The 20,294-nt window shown below is 39.8% G+C and overlaps 3 protein-coding genes across 3 annotated transcripts; all 3 read right to left on the minus strand.

Moving 5' to 3' along the window:
• Positions 1 to 492: 492 nt before the first annotated feature.
• On the minus strand, positions 493 to 6,144 carry slc22a3 (solute carrier family 22 member 3). The gene is made up of 10 exons (XM_071896884.2): positions 5,746 to 6,144; positions 5,105 to 5,208; positions 4,745 to 4,899; positions 3,436 to 3,604; positions 2,993 to 3,110; positions 2,719 to 2,822; positions 1,870 to 2,084; positions 1,379 to 1,487; positions 747 to 859; positions 493 to 596 (listed from the first exon to the last, which is right to left on the minus strand). Exons 1-10 carry the CDS (start codon positions 6,142 to 6,144, stop codon positions 493 to 495), a joined length of 1,590 nt encoding a protein of 529 aa, XP_071752985.2.
• A 2,105-nt stretch (positions 6,145 to 8,249) lies between these two features.
• On the minus strand, positions 8,250 to 11,674 carry LOC139909697 (prostamide/prostaglandin F synthase-like). Its single transcript, XM_071896896.1, has 8 exons — positions 11,656 to 11,674; positions 11,368 to 11,461; positions 10,536 to 10,581; positions 10,313 to 10,440; positions 10,076 to 10,190; positions 9,344 to 9,466; positions 9,123 to 9,260; positions 8,250 to 8,354 (listed from the first exon to the last, which is right to left on the minus strand). The coding sequence occupies exons 1-8, from the start codon at positions 11,672 to 11,674 to the stop codon at positions 8,250 to 8,252; spliced, it is 768 nt and encodes a 255-aa protein (XP_071752997.1).
• An 811-nt stretch (positions 11,675 to 12,485) lies between these two features.
• txlnbb (taxilin beta b) lies at positions 12,486 to 19,558 on the minus strand. The gene is made up of 10 exons (XM_071896283.2): positions 19,495 to 19,558; positions 17,408 to 17,657; positions 16,486 to 16,577; positions 16,183 to 16,353; positions 15,226 to 15,420; positions 14,310 to 14,429; positions 14,127 to 14,201; positions 13,942 to 14,034; positions 13,322 to 13,417; positions 12,486 to 13,143 (listed from the first exon to the last, which is right to left on the minus strand). Exons 2-10 carry the CDS (start codon positions 17,640 to 17,642, stop codon positions 12,568 to 12,570), a joined length of 1,653 nt encoding a protein of 550 aa, XP_071752384.2. The 5' UTR covers positions 17,643 to 17,657; positions 19,495 to 19,558; the 3' UTR covers positions 12,486 to 12,567.
• Between the last annotated feature and the right edge of the window lie 736 nt (positions 19,559 to 20,294).

Consider the following 20,294-nt stretch of genomic DNA (forward strand, 5'->3'; position numbering starts at 1 on the left):
ATTTCCCCCTGTCAGAAAGAAACAACGTACAAGAAAGACAAATTAGAGGCACAAGCATGAATCTGCCTTGCAAATCTGACATTAATAGTTAGTCTGGGTTTACACGCATATTTTTGTCTCTCAGATATCGCAGACTGTCACCTTCTCCCACACCTTGCCTGCTAACACCCATCCGCCCACACTTCCACCCACGCTTCCTCATCTACTTGTACCTGATCTTGTTCCTCTCTTGTTAAAAAAAACAAAACACTTTCCTGCCTCATTTATTTAGCTCTCTCTTCTCTGTTTTAAATGAACAATTTAGCTACACAGGAATATCTGTTCGATTCGATTTCTGCTGTTGTTTTGACCCTGTCATTCTTTAGTATTAGTTGCTTTTAATGTTGCAATCTATGAATCTAAGCTTCTTAAAACATGCAATCATATAAGTCGCTCTGGATAAGAGTGTTACCTAAATAAATAAATCTAATGATGTAACTGTGATAAAATCCCTTACCCGCCTAGATTCTCCACTTCTTCTATGGTTTCTGGCAGGGCAACGCCTCTCATCTCAGGCAACAGCATTACCAATCCACTGTACAGGACCGACATCACACCTTAAATACATGAAATACATTTTTTTCAGGGCAAGGACAAAAGATATCTTGAACATAATTATATTTGCTGTATAAGAATGTGGGGTAAATAAACTGATTTTCCAAGAACATGGTGGCAGATAAAAGAAGCCTAAATCTCTTTAAAATTACCATAAAGAAAAAGAGGGAGCTCCTGCCAGATACTGGCCAGCCTGTAGAGCAGGAACGGGGCAACGATTGCTCCCATGTCACTGGCTGATGAACACACTGACACTCCCAGGTTTCTGTGAGATAGCAGAAAGGAAGTCAAGCCAAAATCAAGTAAGACATTTTAGTCATTTTGTACATTGTTATTGTTTAGTTCCCAGTTCCCAGTATCTTAGCAAACCTTCCACACTAAATTCAGTTTAAGAAAAAATGAATGGAAATTGGAAAATATCCATGGGAAGTGAATTTTAGAGGTCAAACAGTTCATCTGTGATACGAAAAAACTGTATTTGTCCATTTGACCTATAGTTCCACTGAAACCCATCAAGATATCACAAAAACACAAAATAAGAGTATCCAAAAAGAGGTCAATCTCTTCAGCTTCAAGTTCAGCCATTTTTCAAAAGCCTTTTCCCTCGTTGATTTGAATTTTCCTTTAAAATATGTTCTGGCAAAAAAACACTTTTCAGGTCTTCCTCTGGGTATTTTCCTGATAGTCTGATACAACCACCGAATTCAACTTGTTTAGCACCTTGCATAGCACATAATTAAAAAAAACAGCCTTCCTTATGTACCAAGGCTCACTGGTTCCATACCTGAGAGGTGTTGGATACATCTCTGTGTTGGCAAAGTTCACTGTCTCAAATCCAATTGCAACAGCAAGCCTCCCAATGATTGCAATTGATTTCTTCAACCAGGCAAAATCTTTAGGGACAACACAGAAGACAGGATGCATTAACATGGGAACTCCCCAAAATACCATGTTGTATATTTTGAGATGTTTTTGAACTTAAACTAGACATTTTTAAAAGTACAACTGATGTAAATCACAAAAATATCATATTAGTTCTATGAATGATGAGTTTTCCAAAATATTCGATTTTTTGGAAAAAAGAATCATTACCTGAAGTTCATAAGTCAATATCTCTAAAATAGAGTATCTGAGCATTAGAAGCATTATCATCTTACCAACCACAGACTTAAGTTACTTACTATCCTTCAAAAATGATCACAATGCATTTTCATTCATCATTTTGTAAGGAAACTCCTCATATCTTCCCTCATGTGTTGCCACGGTTACACCTACCCATGGAGACGAAGGGGACGACGAGGCAGGCGACGCCCCCGGTGAAGTTGGCGGCCGCCATGAGGGAGCGGCGTCCGACCCGGTCCACCAGCAGGTAGAAGATGAGGCCGGTGGGAAGCTCCGCCACGGCAGAGATGAAGAAGTCCAAGAAGAGGTTGTCACCTGTGATGCCCAGGCGCAGGACCAGGCCTTGGAACACAACAGTACTTGTAAACCTGGATAAGGAGAGAGAAATAGTGAATATGTTCATATCCAGGTATATCAATTATTGAAAGAAATCATTACCTGAAGTTAATCATTCAATAATACATATCAGAAATTCAGAGTATCTTGTTGTTGATGTGGGTTTGTCAGGGATATCTCAAGAATATCTCAATTTCAAATGAAACACTTCAAGTACTGTTGAAAACAACAGAGGTGGACATCATATCCCAGAAGCAGTGGTTCTCAACCTAGGGGTCGGGACCCCCCAGGGGGTCGCAAGATCATTTGGGTGGTCGTGATTTGATTATGGGATAGGAAAAAACATATATCTACCATACAGATTTACTATCATGTCTATTTTTGGGGATTTTTCTCTAATTTTCACTTTTTTCTTGTCAAATACTGAATAGTTTTAAGCCTCTAGGCCTCTGGTAATTAATCAAATGAAACAACCTGGAAAAGGGAAAAGCATTCTTTGGTTGAAATGCAAATGCACATGTGGGCATTGCTTCATTTTAAGGGGTCACAAGCCAAAAAGGCTGAGAACCACTGTCCTAGAGGAATGGCAAACATGTTATTTTTTCTACTATAAACCAGAAGAGGATTTGTAATAAAAGAGCATGTAGTTGCCACAGACTCACTTACCAGGCGTAGGTTAAAATGAGCGTGTTTTTCCTCATATTTGGTGTCCTAAACAAATCCATAACTGACACAGGAGTCACCTCTCTCTTTTCCTCCACAAGACCGATCTGAAAAAGATGACATTTAAAGGTAAATCCGATTTACATTCTGAAAGCGCTTTCACTTTTTTGACACTTATCAAGCGTCCCTTTTAGTCCAGAAAATGTGCTTGTTTCTAGGTACGGCTATCAGCAAGTCACATAATCACATATTTAGAGATACTGTCACCTCAGTTTACCTCTCGGAAATTCTCCGGTAGAGGCCTTCCGTTGCTTCTGGCAATGTTTTCAGCAATCCTCATGGCCTCTGTTGTTCGTTTTTGTGATAATAGCCAGCGGGGAGATTCAGGAATAATCCTTTAAAGGAAGATAACCCACTGCATTTGAGTCAATAACAGACAACATTAATTAAAGCTCACAGAAAAAATTAACAAAATGTGGCATCAGTGATAAGATCAGCATAAACTATTACATATTCATGCATTTAGTGACTATGATTGGCAAAAACTAGAAATGACCAGTAGCACTTTAGTAATCCCACTTATCCTGGGATGAGAAAGACACACTATATATACAGGATGTGTGAGTATGACATGTAGAGTATGACATATTTCTCTCTATGTATTGTGCTCTCTGATTCTGATCAGTGTATTCTCTTGCATGTGTTTATGTGTCCCAGTACCAGCAGTATGAGAGGAACAGGAAGCAGGGCAGACTCATGGCCAGCTGCAGGCTCTTCCAGGAGGACAGGGAGTAGGCCAGACCAGGCAGGATGACCATGCCGATGGAGTAGAAAGTCCGACACATAACAGATACAAACTTCCTGTTGTCTGATCCAAAGAACTCAATCACTACATGAAAAAAAAAGAGATGTTTTAGCTGACAAACAAACCTCTGGTGTATATATTCAACTACACAGATGATCAACAGACCTGAGTTAAAGCTACAATATGCAACTTTTCAGATATTAAAATATCAATAAATAAATAGAATATACATTATCAGGCTGTGTCTGTCTGTGACTCTATGTGTACATGTCTAAATCCCCATGAAACTGGCTTTTCAATGATGTTTGGGATGTTTTTGCCATTCGCTGTGGGTGTGGCCAACGGTGAGCTGGGTTACGGCTGTCAAGGTGAGGCTGGCCGCCACCGCAGCACAGTCAAGTTATAACAACAACAATGGCAGAAAGCAATAACTAAAGGTTTTCTTGAATCTTAAACGTGTAGCAAACAAGACTCAATCAAAAACACGGTGAACATTGACGTTGTTTTTTAATTGCAGATTGCTTGCATTTGTCTGCTTCTTCAGTGCCTGTTAGCTTTATGGATCCTGGTTATGTGTTGAGGTGTGAACTTGACCAGCTGAGGGGGAGGAGGGCAGGACTCACTATACACTTCCTACCTGAAGGCAAAAAGTTGCATATTGTAGCTTTAAAATAGTATTTGCAAAAAATTCCTTGCATTTGTTTTAACCTGCTTAGAGCACCACATGGGTGGTTTTTGCCACGTAACTGTCCTGATTTGCTAAATTCCACACACCCGGTGCTCTGAGCAGGTTAAAGCTGCACTTCAATACCCTGAGAACATGTAGCATGACGTCAGTAAACTGCACACAGCACGCTTACTTATTAAGCAGTGTGTGTGATGCTTTATACCAAAGGGACGAGAGAGACAAGAGATCTAATGTTGGTGAGTCCAGTTTTCTCTGGACAGAGTGCTGCTCGCTGCTATTAAGGAGACAGTTTGGATTTCACTGTGAAGTGTCCATACCAACACCAGAATTTCATTTAGGCAAATAGGGCGAATCCACTACCACTCAATTATGCGAGATGGGACACTCTTCTCTACTGCAGCCCCACTTTGTGATTTGTGACTTTAAGAGAATGGGTCTATTTTTAGATAAAAATCTTTCCTAGTGCAGTCTTAAAGAAGGCGCTAAGAATTATTTTCATTTCCACTATTGGACCGAGGTCTGATGGTTGAACGTACCCAGCACATAGGTGGCCGTCCACGCTCCCTTTCCACAAAACCCTTGCAGAAATCGAAAGAGGAGCATCAGCGGGTACCATGGCGACAGCATAACTCCGACTCCTGACACGCCAAGGCCGAGCATCGATGCAATGAAACATGGCTTTCTGCCAAACCTGCGAGAAGAGCAAGCAAATGGTTAACTATTTCAGAATCAGTTCAGGAGGGTAAATGCACAAAGAATTTCAGGTTAATCACAGAACTATTCAGAATACAGTGAGATGTACACAGGGCAGTGGGTAAAGGGAGGTGAAAATAATGATGTTTTCTCTGTTCTACTTTGTGTAGAAAATATATAAAACTAATTGCTGCATCACATACCTGTCTGCCAGGTATCCAGTGACAAAAGCTCCAATAAAAAATCCACATGCGAGGAAAACTTGATTCAGATCAGCCAGCCAGGAATTCTCACAGACTAATGAAAACTAGAAGAAGAAAAACAATAAGGACAATTTCACCCAAAACCAGAATTCATGTATGCTTTTTCTTGTAATCTTGGACAGTGACCAGTAATTATGATCTGTTTCCCAAAACTAAAACAAAAATGACTAAATGTGACAAAGAACAAAAGGCTGAACTTGTGGACTTGTAGAATGATGAATTTCAAATCAGTGCTAACTTTTCTGACAAAGAAATAACATCAACAGTCTTGGCTGACTTGTTTCAGGCTGCTTCGTGTGCACAAAGTTATTAAACATCACATGAACATTACATGTGAATTATGTGGTGAGGTGATTTTTCTCTTAGATAATCAATTTAGGGATGATAATCATCATGCAGGAGCAATAGAAGACACCATTGACATAATTTAGCAGATCTGGACACTGCTTTTATTATTATAGCTGGATCTTTCTTGTTTGTAAAGACATGACCAGATGAATTTTGCCTAGACATGGTAAGCTGCCACATATTTCAGATTTCTATCATCACATGACATGTTCCTAGAAAGAGAATATACCTACCTCAGAAACAATAGTGCTGTGAGTTTTATCAAACACCCATCCGCTGTCACAAGACACTAGCTGGGTCACATTAGAAGTCACCAGCCAGTCAAGCTCACTGCATTTGTTTTGGTTTTTGCTCCAGTCCACGTCGAACCTCTCACAGCAGCTGAAGGATCCCGACTGCTCGGAGCGGGGAACAGAGACTTCCCGCGCCTCAGCCTCCGTCCAGCCGCACTGCTGCTGCAGCTGCTCAGATCCAGGACTCCGGCACCAGTGAGCCGGAGTGTGGCCTAAGAAAACAACCCCAACCAGGACAAAAGCAAAAAGCACCAGCGGCAAGGAACCGAGCACAGTGATTCTCTTTTGAAAAGGCCCAAAATCTCCGATGTGCACAAACAGTTCATCCACACCTGCCATCTCTGCTGATTATCTCCAGTCTGACATGATAAGTCTAGATATGATGCCAGGTCTGTCTAAGCATCTAAGTAAGTCTAAGGAGAGACAAGTCTTTAAAGAGAAGAGGTGGGGCTAAAGTGCTGATCAAAGTCTCACTCTTATCGTGAACCCTGGGCATTATGGCGCTGAACTCCACTCAAAACTCATTAGCCTACTTCTTTTCCAGACTAATGCAAACCGTAGCAGTTACCAGTCATCTTTTCTCTGAACAGAGTAAGCTTATCATACCATAAAAGGTATGTTACAGCACAGGAGCAGGGGTGTAGCTATAGGATTTATGGGCCCTAAGCACAGGACGGGACTGTGCCTCCCCCACACACACTTTAGGGGCCCTCCCTCCTCAGTTTGGGGTACTGGGTCGTCAGCACCCCTATCCCCCCACTATGGCACCCCAGCACAGGAATGCCATTCAAACATTATAGCACACATTTGCATAGACTGCATCAGACTGGGACATCAATATAAACATTAACGAAAGATGGGCAGTTCAAAGACATAATCTGCCACTCAGTTCTCCTTTTCCAAATACCGAGAAAGAGCGACACAATGTCTTTCCATGGTATAGCTGACTTCATAACCGTTCTGTTATGCAATATTCTGAGAAATTCACTCAATTTATTTTCCTTGCTTGACCTTGAGCTGTGCGATGAGTATGAACACTGAAAAGACCACAGCATGCGCATGTGTCATTGCACAATGTTTTTATTTTTCCTCTCATTGAACACAGGTTTTTACAGGAGAAGCATTCCACACATGCCCTTGCTCTTCACTGAGAAAGTGTTATTAAAACCTCAACACTAAAGAAGTGAATTCACAATAATATAAAAATAATATTGCATCCACAACGCCCTTTACTATCATCATTAGAAACAGCATGAATTTCCTGAAACATCTGGATTCAATCCCCAGACTTCAGTCACAGTCCGTACATCTGTTCGCACAAAATATCATTCAAGTTTGAGATTAAATAAGTCATCAAGCATGCATCTTAAACTGGAAAACCTTTCAAAATGTTAGCATTGCAGTTATATATCCATATTTATTTATAGAACTCAGTTCGTAGAGAAAATGTAACTCAAGGTGCTTCACAGAGGGATGTAAAAGACCTTATAGTGAACACACATTGTTGATAATACTGCACAATGACATGTATAAACAGCTTCTCAGTGGGGATTCAATTCATATACAATGGATGTGATATCAATTTGAATTTCTTCTGGTCATATTAGAGAGAGTACCATGTTAACAAGGTGCTGTGACAGTGTGCCGCCCTTCATCTTTTACTAGAAAGCTTTTGCTGGTCAGTTATACAGGAAGCTATATGGTAATTGTAGCCTAGATATTAAAAATAAATGACATAGCATCTTAGTATTTTCATACGGTTTTAAGGTGCTGATATTAGACATTGATAAGATTCATTTGCTACCTTGCTGATAAGTCAGTTGTGATTCATCAATAGATCGCTGCATGTACTGTATAGGGCAGCCAAAAGAGGAGTGTCACTGGCAACTTTCCAAACATGGCTGTATGATTATGTTGAGCTATAAACTGCATACTGACTACAATGTAAACCAAAGAGAAATGATTTACTCCGGTGACGGGTAATCATGAACCGACAGTACATAACTGAATGTTATAACCAAACGACCATGCTCTACACAGAATTTTGATGCAATATAGTTTTACAATTGTGACGACAATCACAACCAATTTTAATTAAAGATTTATATTTTTTTTTAATCAAAGTTTCATTCCAAAGTGAGAAATTCATCACTTGAAAAAATGTAAAACCTACTCAGACAAAATGATTGCTGGCATGAAAGTAAAAGTCACTTTATGGTATAGTAACATTTTAGATGATCATCTGTGCTTTGAGTAAAAAGGTTGCCTTTTTATTTTCCAAATTGCTTATATAGTATTTTGTAATGAAACATTTCAATTAAACTTCTGTTCCTTAAAGCTCAATGCCAGTGTTGCCACTCTGGTCCTAACCTTGGTACAGAAAATGTCTCATCTGATGTTTCTATTTTCTTTTATTCATCTATATTGAAGGTATTTAACCTTCATCATGCAGCTAGTATGTCCTCCACTGAGGGTCGGTCTATGGGACTCTGACAGCAGTGAGAAAACAGCACCCTCCCATGTTCATCCAAAACAAAGTCTCCTCCCAGCTGAAACATACATGGAAAATGAAATCAACAAATTAATTAGAAATAAATCTTAATATCCTTTTTTTTCTCCGTACATGTAAAAATTGAAATGACCACTCAAAAAAGGCGTGGAGTGATGAACGTATTACATTTAAAAACAAAAACAAATTTAAAAACCCAATTTTAGGCGAGTGGGTATTTGAGTGTACATTGACATTTTATGTTTTTTAATAAAACCTTTACTTATCCAGGATAAATTGTCTGAGCGCACATGCTCTTTTTGAGCAAAGCCCTGCTTCAAATTCATACAGTTACACAAATTTACACCTGTGTTCTTCCCGCTCATACTTTACGAAAATCCTCTATGGAAGAGGATTAGGGCCACATGAAAAATGTATTTGAGTTATGAGATTAAAGTCAGAATTTTGAGAAATTCTGAGAACAAAGAATTCTCAAATAAAACTCAAATAAATCAGAATTCTGAGGTTAGAATTCTGACTTTATTCTCAGAATTCTGACTTTCATCTCAGGATTCTGACTTGACTTTCTGAGATTAAATTCAGAATTCTGACATTATTCTCAGAATTCTGACATTATTCTCAGAATTCTGACATTAATTTCAGAACAAATACATTTTTCACATGTAGCCCAAATTCTCTTCCGTATTTCCCAGCTGGTCCTGGGATTCAAGCCGCCAGTTTCCCAGTCACAAGCCTCCCTCTCTAACCTCTTGCCTAACACTGACCCCAACTTCTCTGTTAGTACTCAAAGCTGTAAGCTTTATTTTACCTGGAACATGTCATCTTCAACAGATGGAAGCCCTCTTGGGAACTCCATATTGTCCACCACATATTCAGCATAGAGGAGCATGTTGCTGAAGTTTAACACTTTCTTCAGAGATGCTCCCAGGCCAAATATACTGTATATCTGCAATCCCCAAAACAATATTTATTACCACCAGGAAAACTATGAATTAGAATCTGCATTGCCTTCTGGTATTGGACCCTCACCTGTCTGTGTGGGTCCAGCAGCATGTCATACTGACAGCCGGTCTCCTGCAGCCAGTGTGAAGCTCCCTCCTGACAGCCAAACGACACGACCACCACTCGTATTGAATGTGCATCCAGGGATCTCTGCAAAACAAATTTAAAAAATGCATTTCAAATATATACACTATTAGTGAAAAGTTTGGACACACGCATTTTTCTTTATTTTTACTATTTTTCACATTTTAGAATAATAGTAAAGACCTCAAAACTATGAAATAACACAAATGGAATTATGCAGTGACCAAAAAAGTGTTAAACAAATCAAAACTATCTTATATTTTAGATTCTTTAAAGTAGCTGCCCTTTGCCTTGATGGAAAGGCAAAGGCTTTGGAAAGAAATTCATACATAGGCATCAACTTTACTATTTATATTTATCTAAGAAACACATTTCAAGCATTTAAGCATAAGCCTTCAGATCAAAATGGCTTTAAGAGAATGAAAAACATAGTACATTCAATCAGGTGTGTCCAAACGTTTGACTGGTAGAGTATATAAAAAGGTAAGTAAATAAGTAGCTAATTCATACAGTATCTAATTGGCACAGAGAAGTGTATCATATTGCCTTTAAAAATGTTCTTGTGATAGTCTAAATGATCTGGTGCTCATAGCAAACCACTCTGAGCAGGTCAAAACAAACAAAAACAAACGCTAAAAAATTATTTGCAAATACTGGCCCATATCTGGTGCTTACCTGATTGGTCTCCAGATGTTTCAGATGGAGACGGCAGAGAAGACAGGAGAACTGACGGATTAACACCAGCAGAATCTTTTCACCTTTCCCAAGGTATTTCTCCAGCGTCAATGTTCTGCCAAACAGAGAGAAACAGGCCAGGCCCAATAACAAGCTTGTATAGTGCAGGTGTTGTAGTTATGGTTTACAATATAGGTTATAATGATTTTTTGAGTTACTAAGCCTAATGAAACTCACTCTCCGGTCCTGGCATTAAGGAGCGGTGTGTCTGGTGAAATCCATCTTGCCTGCTGGCCCTGGTCCAGTATTTTAGCACTCAGATGTAACTCATCATCCAAATGCTGCAGGAAGGCATCCCACTGCACCTGTTTTAAATCCGGTACAATCAATAAATATAAAAACATGCCGGGAATGACCTTGTTGAGAATGTTTTTAATACTGACAATGTTCAATAACTCACTTCCAACTGCAGAAAGTCTTCCACAGCATCCCGCAACGCAGCACACCTGCAGAAGTCGTGCAACAACAGCTTTTATGGGTGTTTAGTTCAAAGGTCACGGGGCCTGTGAGTGTGACATCATGCTATTTGCTGAATAAAATGAATGTGTGCACATGGAGGCTTACTTTTGCCCTATTAGGGGTCTCTCAGCAGATTGAATTTTGGCAAGGTGAAATGAAACCAAATGTGATCCTCTCTAGTTTTTAGCATTATAATGGAGAGCTAAACAATAAAGCAAAATTGCCTGAAATGTAATTGGAAGCCATAAAAATAATTAAATAAACTAAAAAAAAATCACATCAGGGGAGAATTAAGGACCAATGTTTCCTCGAAGCATCTGTGCAAGATAGTTTGGTGACCTACTGCATGTCTAATAATTTATTACATTGATTAAAAAATGATGTCTTGTCAGTCATCAGTCATTTGTATTTGTACCCAGAAATTAAGCTTGGAAGTTTTGGTGGCAAATGCTAATAGATGCAAGCATTTGCCATACTTTAGAGGAGAAATATTGTTTTTATTTGTTCTTACTGAAAGCCTTTTCTCCATATGTCCTCTGCATCCCTTTTCCTCTTAACAGACAGACTGTGAAGTGAAAAAAGAGAAGTAAACAATTCCTCTCTGCATGCCTAACACTGTCAAACTGAATCTGTGTCACTGCTATGAAAGCTCATACATCCAGATTGTATTTACTAAAATATATTTTACATAATAATTTTACAGTAGGTCTTTTAATTAAATGATAAAAAAGCTTTATCAGTTGTAGGGTATTGATGGGGTTACTGCTGAAAACCTTCTGTATAAAGCTGCACCAGCTTCAATCAGACCCAACAGTGACTGATTTTGCTCAATGCGGATTTTCTTCCTGATGAATTCCTCAAGAGAGCCTGTGAGATAAAATACATGTTACTGCGTGAAAAAGTTACCGAACAGCAGTGTGTTTGGGCTCATTTTTCACGTTTAATGATTGACAGGACTGCTGCTCTCCACACATGGCCGGCCATAAATTGCTTGCCAACTGTTGAACATAGTGTCTATTTTTATGTGCACTTGTCCGGCCTGTCTGCAAAATGCAACCTACCTTCCTTGCTCTCCTTCATGGCGAGGTCCAGCAGAGCTTTTCCATTTTCAACAAAAGTAATAAGAGCTTTCACACAAGAAAGTGTAGTTTGGTCCACTCCCTCAGCCATTTCTTTGTTTGAGCAAAGATCTGTGATAATTACATGAGACATTCAACTTCTTATCAGCACGCCGTGTAGAAACAACCTCTGCTTTCTCTCGAAGTCCATCCTGGGCAGCTGCTGGAAACAATCAATAGTCTCAAATTTAATGTTGTAGCTCAAACTAAAAGGCAAATATGTCTTCTAACTAGTTTTGAAACCAGTTTATCCAATAATTTAAACCAGTAACCAGTAATTTACAGTTCTTTGCAGGTTTTTAACTAGGAATGGAAATGAAAATGGATAGGATTTGGTTCGTTCCTGATATCGCCATCATCATACAGAATGAATTATTTCAATTTAATCTGATCTTCCCTCCAGTATTTTATAATTGAGTGCAAATAATATTTTGATTAATTGGGTCAATATCTCACCTAGTGACTTATCTCTCTTTTCCAGCAGACATGAACGAACGAATAAGCATTTCAGCAGCTGTGTGTTTGGGTAAAGGCTAATTCAGTCTGTCTGGCCCATGATAGGGTGATGAGAGCATAGATGTTTTGACCTTTTGGGACTAGACACAAGGGATTTGATGCATTTAGATGCATCATTTGGCTTGGCCTCTTGGTCTATAGGTGGGGAGTGAGGGAAAGGATGTCGGCCTGTTGCTGGAAGATATAAAACAAGTCTTTAACCCTTTTTTTTAATCATTGGTTGTTTTGCACTTGACATATCAGGAGCAGAGACTGAACACCAGGCCAACATTTCTCTTTATTGCTATGAATCTCATATGAATCAGTTTCGATGACAATGTTTTCACAGTAGTTTCCACATTAATCAACTGACTCCATTTCCAAATCTCTCTGTTCTTGGGATCCGTCCGCCTCGGCTTCGTGATCGACGCCGTTCGCCGGGACGGAGACTTCCTGGGTTTGTTCGCCGCTGCTCTCCTCTGTGTGCTGCTCCTCTGGGTCCTGGGCGTCCTCAGTGAGTCCGTGTGATTGGCTAACACTCGTGTCTTGGGAAAGCAGCTCTGCAGGTATAACATGAGAGATTGTAAAAGAAGCGGCGATCTCTTGCAGTCGGGCCTGCTCAGATTTCAGCTTGGCCAGTTCCTTGGTCAGTGGAGTCTGGACGGTGGGAGTGGCTGTCGGGGTCTCAGGGGGGGCCACAGAGGGGGCTGCGGCGGGAGGGGCGGCCTGATCCGTTTTAGGTTCCTCAGCGGGGGTCTCCGGCACCTCAGGGCCCCCCTTCTCCGCTGGCTCAGATGTGTTGACATCCACATGACCGCCGGCCTCCTGCACCTTCTGAAAAAGACTCTTCCTCTCCTCCTGCAAAGCCCTGCACAGCTTCTCCAGCTTCTGGTTTTTAATGGTGAAAAGCTCAAACTCCTTCTCCTTCAGTGTTTTCTGGAAGGAAATGTATAGAACATATCAGTAAAATTGTAAATATCTAATGTATGTCATTTTGGATCCAAAGCACATTTTTAGCAGAGCATGTGTGGGAAACAAACCCTGTTGCTGCCCTCTACATATTGAGCTGTACAGGACCGTATAGTTTATGAATGGCTGAAAAACTGTTTCTTACATCTGCCACCATGTCAACGAGAGCCCTGTTGCAGCCGTCAAAGCGACTCTTCCATGACATGCACTCCTTCTCCAGCTTCTTCATCTTCTTGGACATCTACAACACACAAAATACACCATGTGTTACGCCATTCACAATCAAAGCCACTTCTAAAAATAGCTACCAAAATGAAATGTAGGATTATGTACTGTAGTTTGTTTGTCAAGATGACAAGAAAGTCCATATGGGTAAGAAAATAGACATAAAATAAGGCTTCTCTGGTGTTTCGGCTTAATTTAAGAACCAAAAAAAAGAGTTTGCCAAGCTGTATATTTATTATTTGAAACATGTCAAATAAATCAACCAAGATATGTTTTTGAGAGTGTTGATTTCCCTTCTTTCGGTTCTTTGTTTCCTTTGAAAGCCCCTTGGGATTTTTTAAAATCTCATCTGCAACACTATGTACATTTTGTTGTCTTATTTCAGTTTTGTTTTTTTTTTCTTATCATTTTTATATCTGCAACTAAATAAATAATCTAATTTATGGCTGTGAAACTCAGTGAATGATGTTATTTTAGTAATATAAGGGTAATTTCTTCCAATATTCTGCAGTGGATGCATGAGAGAGCAGCAGCTCTTACCTTGTCCATGTCTTGTTTGAAGCTTGCATACACTCCATTACTCTTTGATACTGTTCCCTGGAATTCATCAAACTTCTCGGAGTACACAACGAGCTGAAGAGAAATGGTGGAAAAAAAACATTATGCCTGTAGGCAGGTAGAAAAAAATGACTAACAATTTTGTCCATGATGCCCTCTTACTGTACCTGGGCCTTCATATCGATTTCTTGCTCCTTCATGACCTTCACTTGCAATTTAGACTCCGCAGTCTGTTTTAGCAGCTGTGGAATATTGAAATTTTCCGTGATTTTGAGCATTGAGAGATTAGAATTGCAAATGCGATATTAAAATGCCTGTAGCGCTCAACAAATGTGAAACACCAAACTTACATGCTCTTTTTCTAGCTTGCGCTTGTCCTCCGCCTCCTTCAGGAACAGGTTTGCCTGTGCAAGTTTGGTTTCCAGCAACTTTTCTTTCAGATCTCGGTGCTTGAAGACCTTTTCCAGGTTCTGAAAGACATTCACATGAATGAATGAATTTATGAGTCATTTTCACAGCCAATGGTGTTTCATAACTTGGGCTTCAGCTAGGTAAATGTTTGTTATTATAGGCAACATTTGCTATGTCAAATACTGTAACCAATCAATGTAAGACCTGGTCCAAATGGTATTTGCAAATAATTCATTTGTTTTAACCTGCATGGAGTACCAGATGTGTGTGCTTTACACTACCAGTCAAAAGTTTGGACACACCTGATTGAATGTACTATGTTTTTCATTATCTTAAAGCTGTTTTAAAGCTAAAATAAATAAAGGCTTATGCTTAAATGCTTGAAATTTGTTTCTTAGACCATTATAAATAGTGAAGTTGATGCATATGTAGGACTTTTTTCCAAGGCAAAGGGCAGCTACTTTAAAGAATACAAAATATAAGATAGTTTTGATTTGTTTAACACTTTTTTGGTCACTGCATGATTCCGTTTGTGTTATTTCATAGGTTTGATGTCTTTACTATTAGTCTAAAAATGCAAAAATAAAGAAAAATGTGGTGTGTGCGAACTTTTGACTGGTAGTGTACATAAGTACAATTCAGGCGGGTCAGGTAAGTTGTCAGGTTGGATGTGAATCACAGACAAACATACTAAATTCCCTTTCAAATACTTTCCTGTGATTGTAGTGTATTGTCCTGTGTAACAACAGCATCTACCTGATCTACACCTCCAAGCAGGTTAAATCAAAGCCTAAGAATTATTTGCATGTTATATTTTGAACCCATGTCTGCTCAATGTGTGGCAGGAGCCCATACCGCCTCTCTCTGGTCGTATTGTGAAATGAGCCCCTTCAGTTTCTCTGCCAAGGCGCTGTTCTCCTGGCAGAGCTTGGTGTTGCGGTTGCTGTGTTCCTCGATCTGGGCCTGAATTTCACTGAGCGTTCCCTGGAAGTGGGTGGTGATCTCCTTCCTCTTGAGGTCGTCCTCCCTGCATCTCTGGAGGGTTTCCTCCTGCATTCACATGATGGATGTTAGAACCCAAAACAACTGGATGCAGTGGAACTTGTACAAAATGCATTTGCAATTAAAGCCTGAGCAATAAACAAGGCAGTTTCAGAGTACTGCAGCATCCCATGTGCCAACCAATGCTTAAAGCTGCACTAGGCAAGATTTTTATGTAAAAATACAACAAACATATCAGCTTAAGTCACATAGTGGGGCTGCAGCAGAGAAGAGTGTGCCATCCCCCCTAAGAGATGATGTAGATTCAACCTATTTGCCCAGATGACAGTCAGGTGTCGGGTATGATCGCTGGTGGGAAGTGATTGTCTAATGCAGCTTTAAGCCCTTGAAATGAATAATACTACCTCAAATTATTAACAATTATAGATAATCCATGTCCACATGAATCAACAAAACCAAATGTTATAAATTTAATTGAACACATTTGTGATGAGCCCTCAGGAATGACTGGTAACACTTTACAATGAGGGTACATTAATTAAGGGTTAGTTAATGTTTAATAAGGGTTAGTTAATGTTTAATAAGCATTAATTAAATAAATTAATACCTTAGTTAACATGAACACCATTAGTAAATGATTACCAGACACATTAGTTAACTGTTAATTAAGGGTTAGTTAATGCTTATTAAGCATTAACTAACCCTTAATTAATGTACCCTTATTGTAAAGTGTTACCAATGACTATATAACAATGTTTTTGCAGAACATAAGAGCAGAAGTCACAGGATCCTGCAGAAGAAGTGAGGTACCTTTAGGGTCTTGTTGTGCCTCTGCAGCTCTCGGCACAGCCCCTCCAGTTTACTGCGAGCCAGGACGGCCCGGCTGTGTTCACTCTGCAGCTGGTCCTTCTCCTTCATCACCTGGAACAACTTCTTCTGCAGAACCTTCAGCTGCTTCTGATCGCTCCGATGCTCCTCCAGCTACAAAAACACATGTACTAGTCCACACACACACCAATACACACATGGGCGAAGACGTACCTAACCACTTCCCAGCACCTTTCCTTTCATTTTTTGTTACTTTTACATGTATCTGACATGTCTTCCACTCACCAGCTCAGCATGCTTCTTGATGATGGCTTCCAGTTTCTGTTCTGGAGTGCCGAGTTTGTTCAAACTTTGCATCAAAAGCATGGCCTCCTTCCCTGAATATCCAGCACACAGAGAATGTCACACATGTTAAACATCGGACCTCGGTCAAATAATTCACAATTTTGAGCTTAGTTTGTTTTAAACTCCTTAGAGTACCAGGCGGGTGGGGTTCACCACACATGGATAAGTAGATTATAAAGATAGTGTCAAGTAAGTATGCTAAAATGACTTTGGAATGCCCATCTGAGATTGTCTCACTGCAAAAAAAAAAAAGTCAATTTTAACAAGTCATTCAGCCATCAGATCTTATTTTATTCTTAATTAAACCAAGAGAAAAATTCTGGCAGTGAGGTGAGATTGTTTCCATTGTTTCCAATGTAGTTTCACTTATTTCAGTCATTTTCTAGAAATGAGTGTCAATATTTTGTCAGAATAAGGCAGATCACTGCACTGCTATCAAGAAAATGACTCTTCATTCTACAAAATTCTTTAAACAAATTGATTTGTATTGGAAACAAGTGAAATCTAACCACACTGGCAGATTTTTTCACTTATTTTAAGAAAATTACGATTTTAGGAGTCAATAACAGACTAAATGACTTGTTAAGATAAAGATTTTTTGCAACGCTTAAGTTAAATGTCCCATATGAAAAATATCTCCACCAATTTGGCACGGAAGTAACTGAAACCCAAGCCATAAAAAAGGTATTTGGAAATACTATTTCACCTGCAAGTCTGTTGCGGATGGATGCACTCACACACATTACAGCTCTGCTTACACACCTATCGGTTTCAGTACAACTTCGACTTGTGCTGACAGTGCTGAATCAAACCCACCTCGACCAAAATCGATAAAACATTATTAAAAAAAAAGAAAAAACACCTAGGTTTTTGAGCATCTTCTTCTCCAGTTTCTGGTCCTTGCGGGTGTCTGCCTCTTTGACGGCTGTGACCTCCTCGCCGTCCTCTGGCTCAGCGGGAATCTCAGCGGCCTGGTAGGTGCTAATGATGTCCTCCAGCTGCTGGCCCAGGTCTTCTGTCAGGTCAATGTGCCGACCCTCGGCCGGCTCCGCCTGGGGACCCACCGGCACCGGGCTGCTCTCCTGACAAGCCTCCATTATTCTGAGCTAGGACTGAGAGGAAAGCAGGCGGTTTTTGTGATGGACCTGAGAACAAAATTGTCTGTTTCACCTCATGCTGATATTGTTGTCCAAAGGGTTAGTCCCTCATGATGCACTCTGACATGTTAAAAAAAAACGTCCATCTTAACAAGTCATTTAGTCTCATATTCAGCCTTCAAATCTTATTTTTCTTAAACCAAGAGAACAATTCTGCCAATGAGGTGAGATAACTCCACTTGTTTGCAATGTAGTTTCACTTTTTTCAGGATTTTTTTAGAAATGAGTGTCAGTATCTTGAAACAAGTCAGAATAAGGCAGATCACTGCACTACTATCAAGAAAATGACACAGATTCTTGGAACAAATTCATTTGCATTGGAAACAAGTGAAATGATCTAACCCCATTAGCAGATTTTTTCACTTATTTTGAGAAAATAAGTGACAATACAATTTTAGGACTCAATAATAGACTAAATGACTTGTTAAGATTTTTTCAAGCAAACCCATGTGACAGGATGTAAGCAGCTCCTTGATCTGCTCGATGGCAGAGGTAGCCTGAAGTTTAGAAGAATGGATTTGTGACTGGAAGTTCGCCAGTTTGAATCCCCAAATATACTGGGAAAACATGGACAGGGGAAGTGGATGAGACACAGTCACCATGTGCCACCATGGTGCCTTCGAGCAAGGCACTTACTAACTCCTGAATGCTTAATTCCTGCAGTGAAGCAGCTCAGTCGACAACAGTAGAACCTTTTTTCATAATTGTAGTTGTTTGTTGGCGCTCCATAATACACATCGAATTTTCTTTGAAGCATTTCAAGCAATACAGTGCAATAATGTCATAGGATTGCATTTTTCCTTGATCTTGAGAGCTCATTACTCTAAACTCATGAGACAACTGAGAAAAATTTGGAGATGCTTAAGGAAAATGTCTACTTTTGAATCCCCTTTTAGGCAAAAATCTGAACACACCATTCACCACCAATCAGCACCAATCAAAGTCATTTCAAGGCTCATCGGTGTGCCATGCAGATTGGAAATAAGCGATATGTTCAATAAAACCTCAGTATATGAGAATCTCAGAGCCTGTTTGCCGCTTGTTTTTCTGGAGGCTCATAGCCGGAGCCCGTTTATGTGCATAAAATTAGTCTGCCTGTGCAGCCTTCACACTCCCTGCTTTCACAAGCAGAGCGCATGGCACCTGTTCCAGACCCACAGTCTATTTTAGGAACTTCTTAATATGGGCAAGTTATTTATTTATTTCTAATCCACTCTTATTGATGTCAATGTCAGTGGTTGTGTGCACAATAGCTGCACTTTCCAACTATTAATAGTCAATAAAAATCAATGTTGCATAACAGACCCCATCTATATTCAATATTTTAAAAGAAGACGGTTAGCTATTCAAATGGAAATTCAACTATAAATAAAAAAAACTATAAAGAAACAGGCAAGTGAAACCATGATTGATTTCTTCACGCTGTTCAAGGAACCAATACCGGCGGTGCATTCCCAGAGAAATCAAGCCATTATTAAAAAGGACAATGTTGTGTCTATTCCTAGAGACAATTATCCTCCCTGAGCACTTTCACACAAAGACATAGGCAAGTTACACCGAATTCAACTGCTATCTTATTTCTAATCTACCAAACTTGGCAAGCTTCAGAATTATAGAAGAAAACAACCAAATTCATTCCAAAACAAGCAAGCAATTAAATACATTTAAAGAATAAGAATAGGTTCGGAAACCATGTAAAGCATAGCATTACTGATTACTCTATTTATTTTTTTATATTATTTCAAGGTAAATGTCTCTGAACAAGCAGGGTAATGAGCAAACAGGGTCTTACCAGGACCAAGGGCTAGAGGGGAACAGGAAGAGTGGCGAGGGGCTCGGACAGGCTGCCACCACAGATACAACAGCTGTGATAAGACCACCTCAAAATAAACTAGAGGAGCACAGCTCACTCTAACAAGAGAGAGAGAGGGGATTGAGATATGTCTCTGTCTGTCTCTGCCTGTCTCTGCCTGTCTCTGCCTGTCTTTGTCTCTGTCCAGGACACACCACTAAAACACCTACATATCTCCTCCTCTGCTTGTGAAACTACCAGGAAATTACCCCATATTATAGCATACAGTAACATATAGTAGCTGTGTGAGTAAGTGGAGAAATGTGTGTAGTGCAAGAGTTCACAAACTGTTTTATCTTTATTATAACACCTTGCCTGGTAACATCTTAAGCGGCCATTTTATGCGATGCCTCTGCTGCTTTAAACCAACCCAGTACTAATTTTATTTTAAGCTGGGATGCTGTTAACAGCCATATAATTATTCTAACAAATGGGCCTGACAGGCCTAGTCACTGAGAAGGAGAGAAAAAAATGGACTGTCTCTCTGATTGGCCAGAATTAGCACAGCCCTCCTCCCCGGCCCTGAGCAGCGTGAAAGGAGGCAGTTTAATGCACTGTGTGATTAGAGTTACAGTCATTTCCTTGCTTAATGTATGCTTAACACACGCAGTATTTACTTACAGTACAGTATACTGCGTGTGCCGCTTGCTTGTAACCAATACACAGTAGGAATTATGCGGTTATGCCGAATTCGATGCAGACAAAAAAGACCTCAAATGGTTGAATATTATCCACAAGGT

Source organism: Centroberyx gerrardi, chromosome 17, assembly GCF_048128805.1.
Source record: "Centroberyx gerrardi isolate f3 chromosome 17, fCenGer3.hap1.cur.20231027, whole genome shotgun sequence".
Lineage (NCBI taxonomy): Eukaryota > Metazoa > Chordata > Actinopteri > Beryciformes > Berycidae > Centroberyx > Centroberyx gerrardi.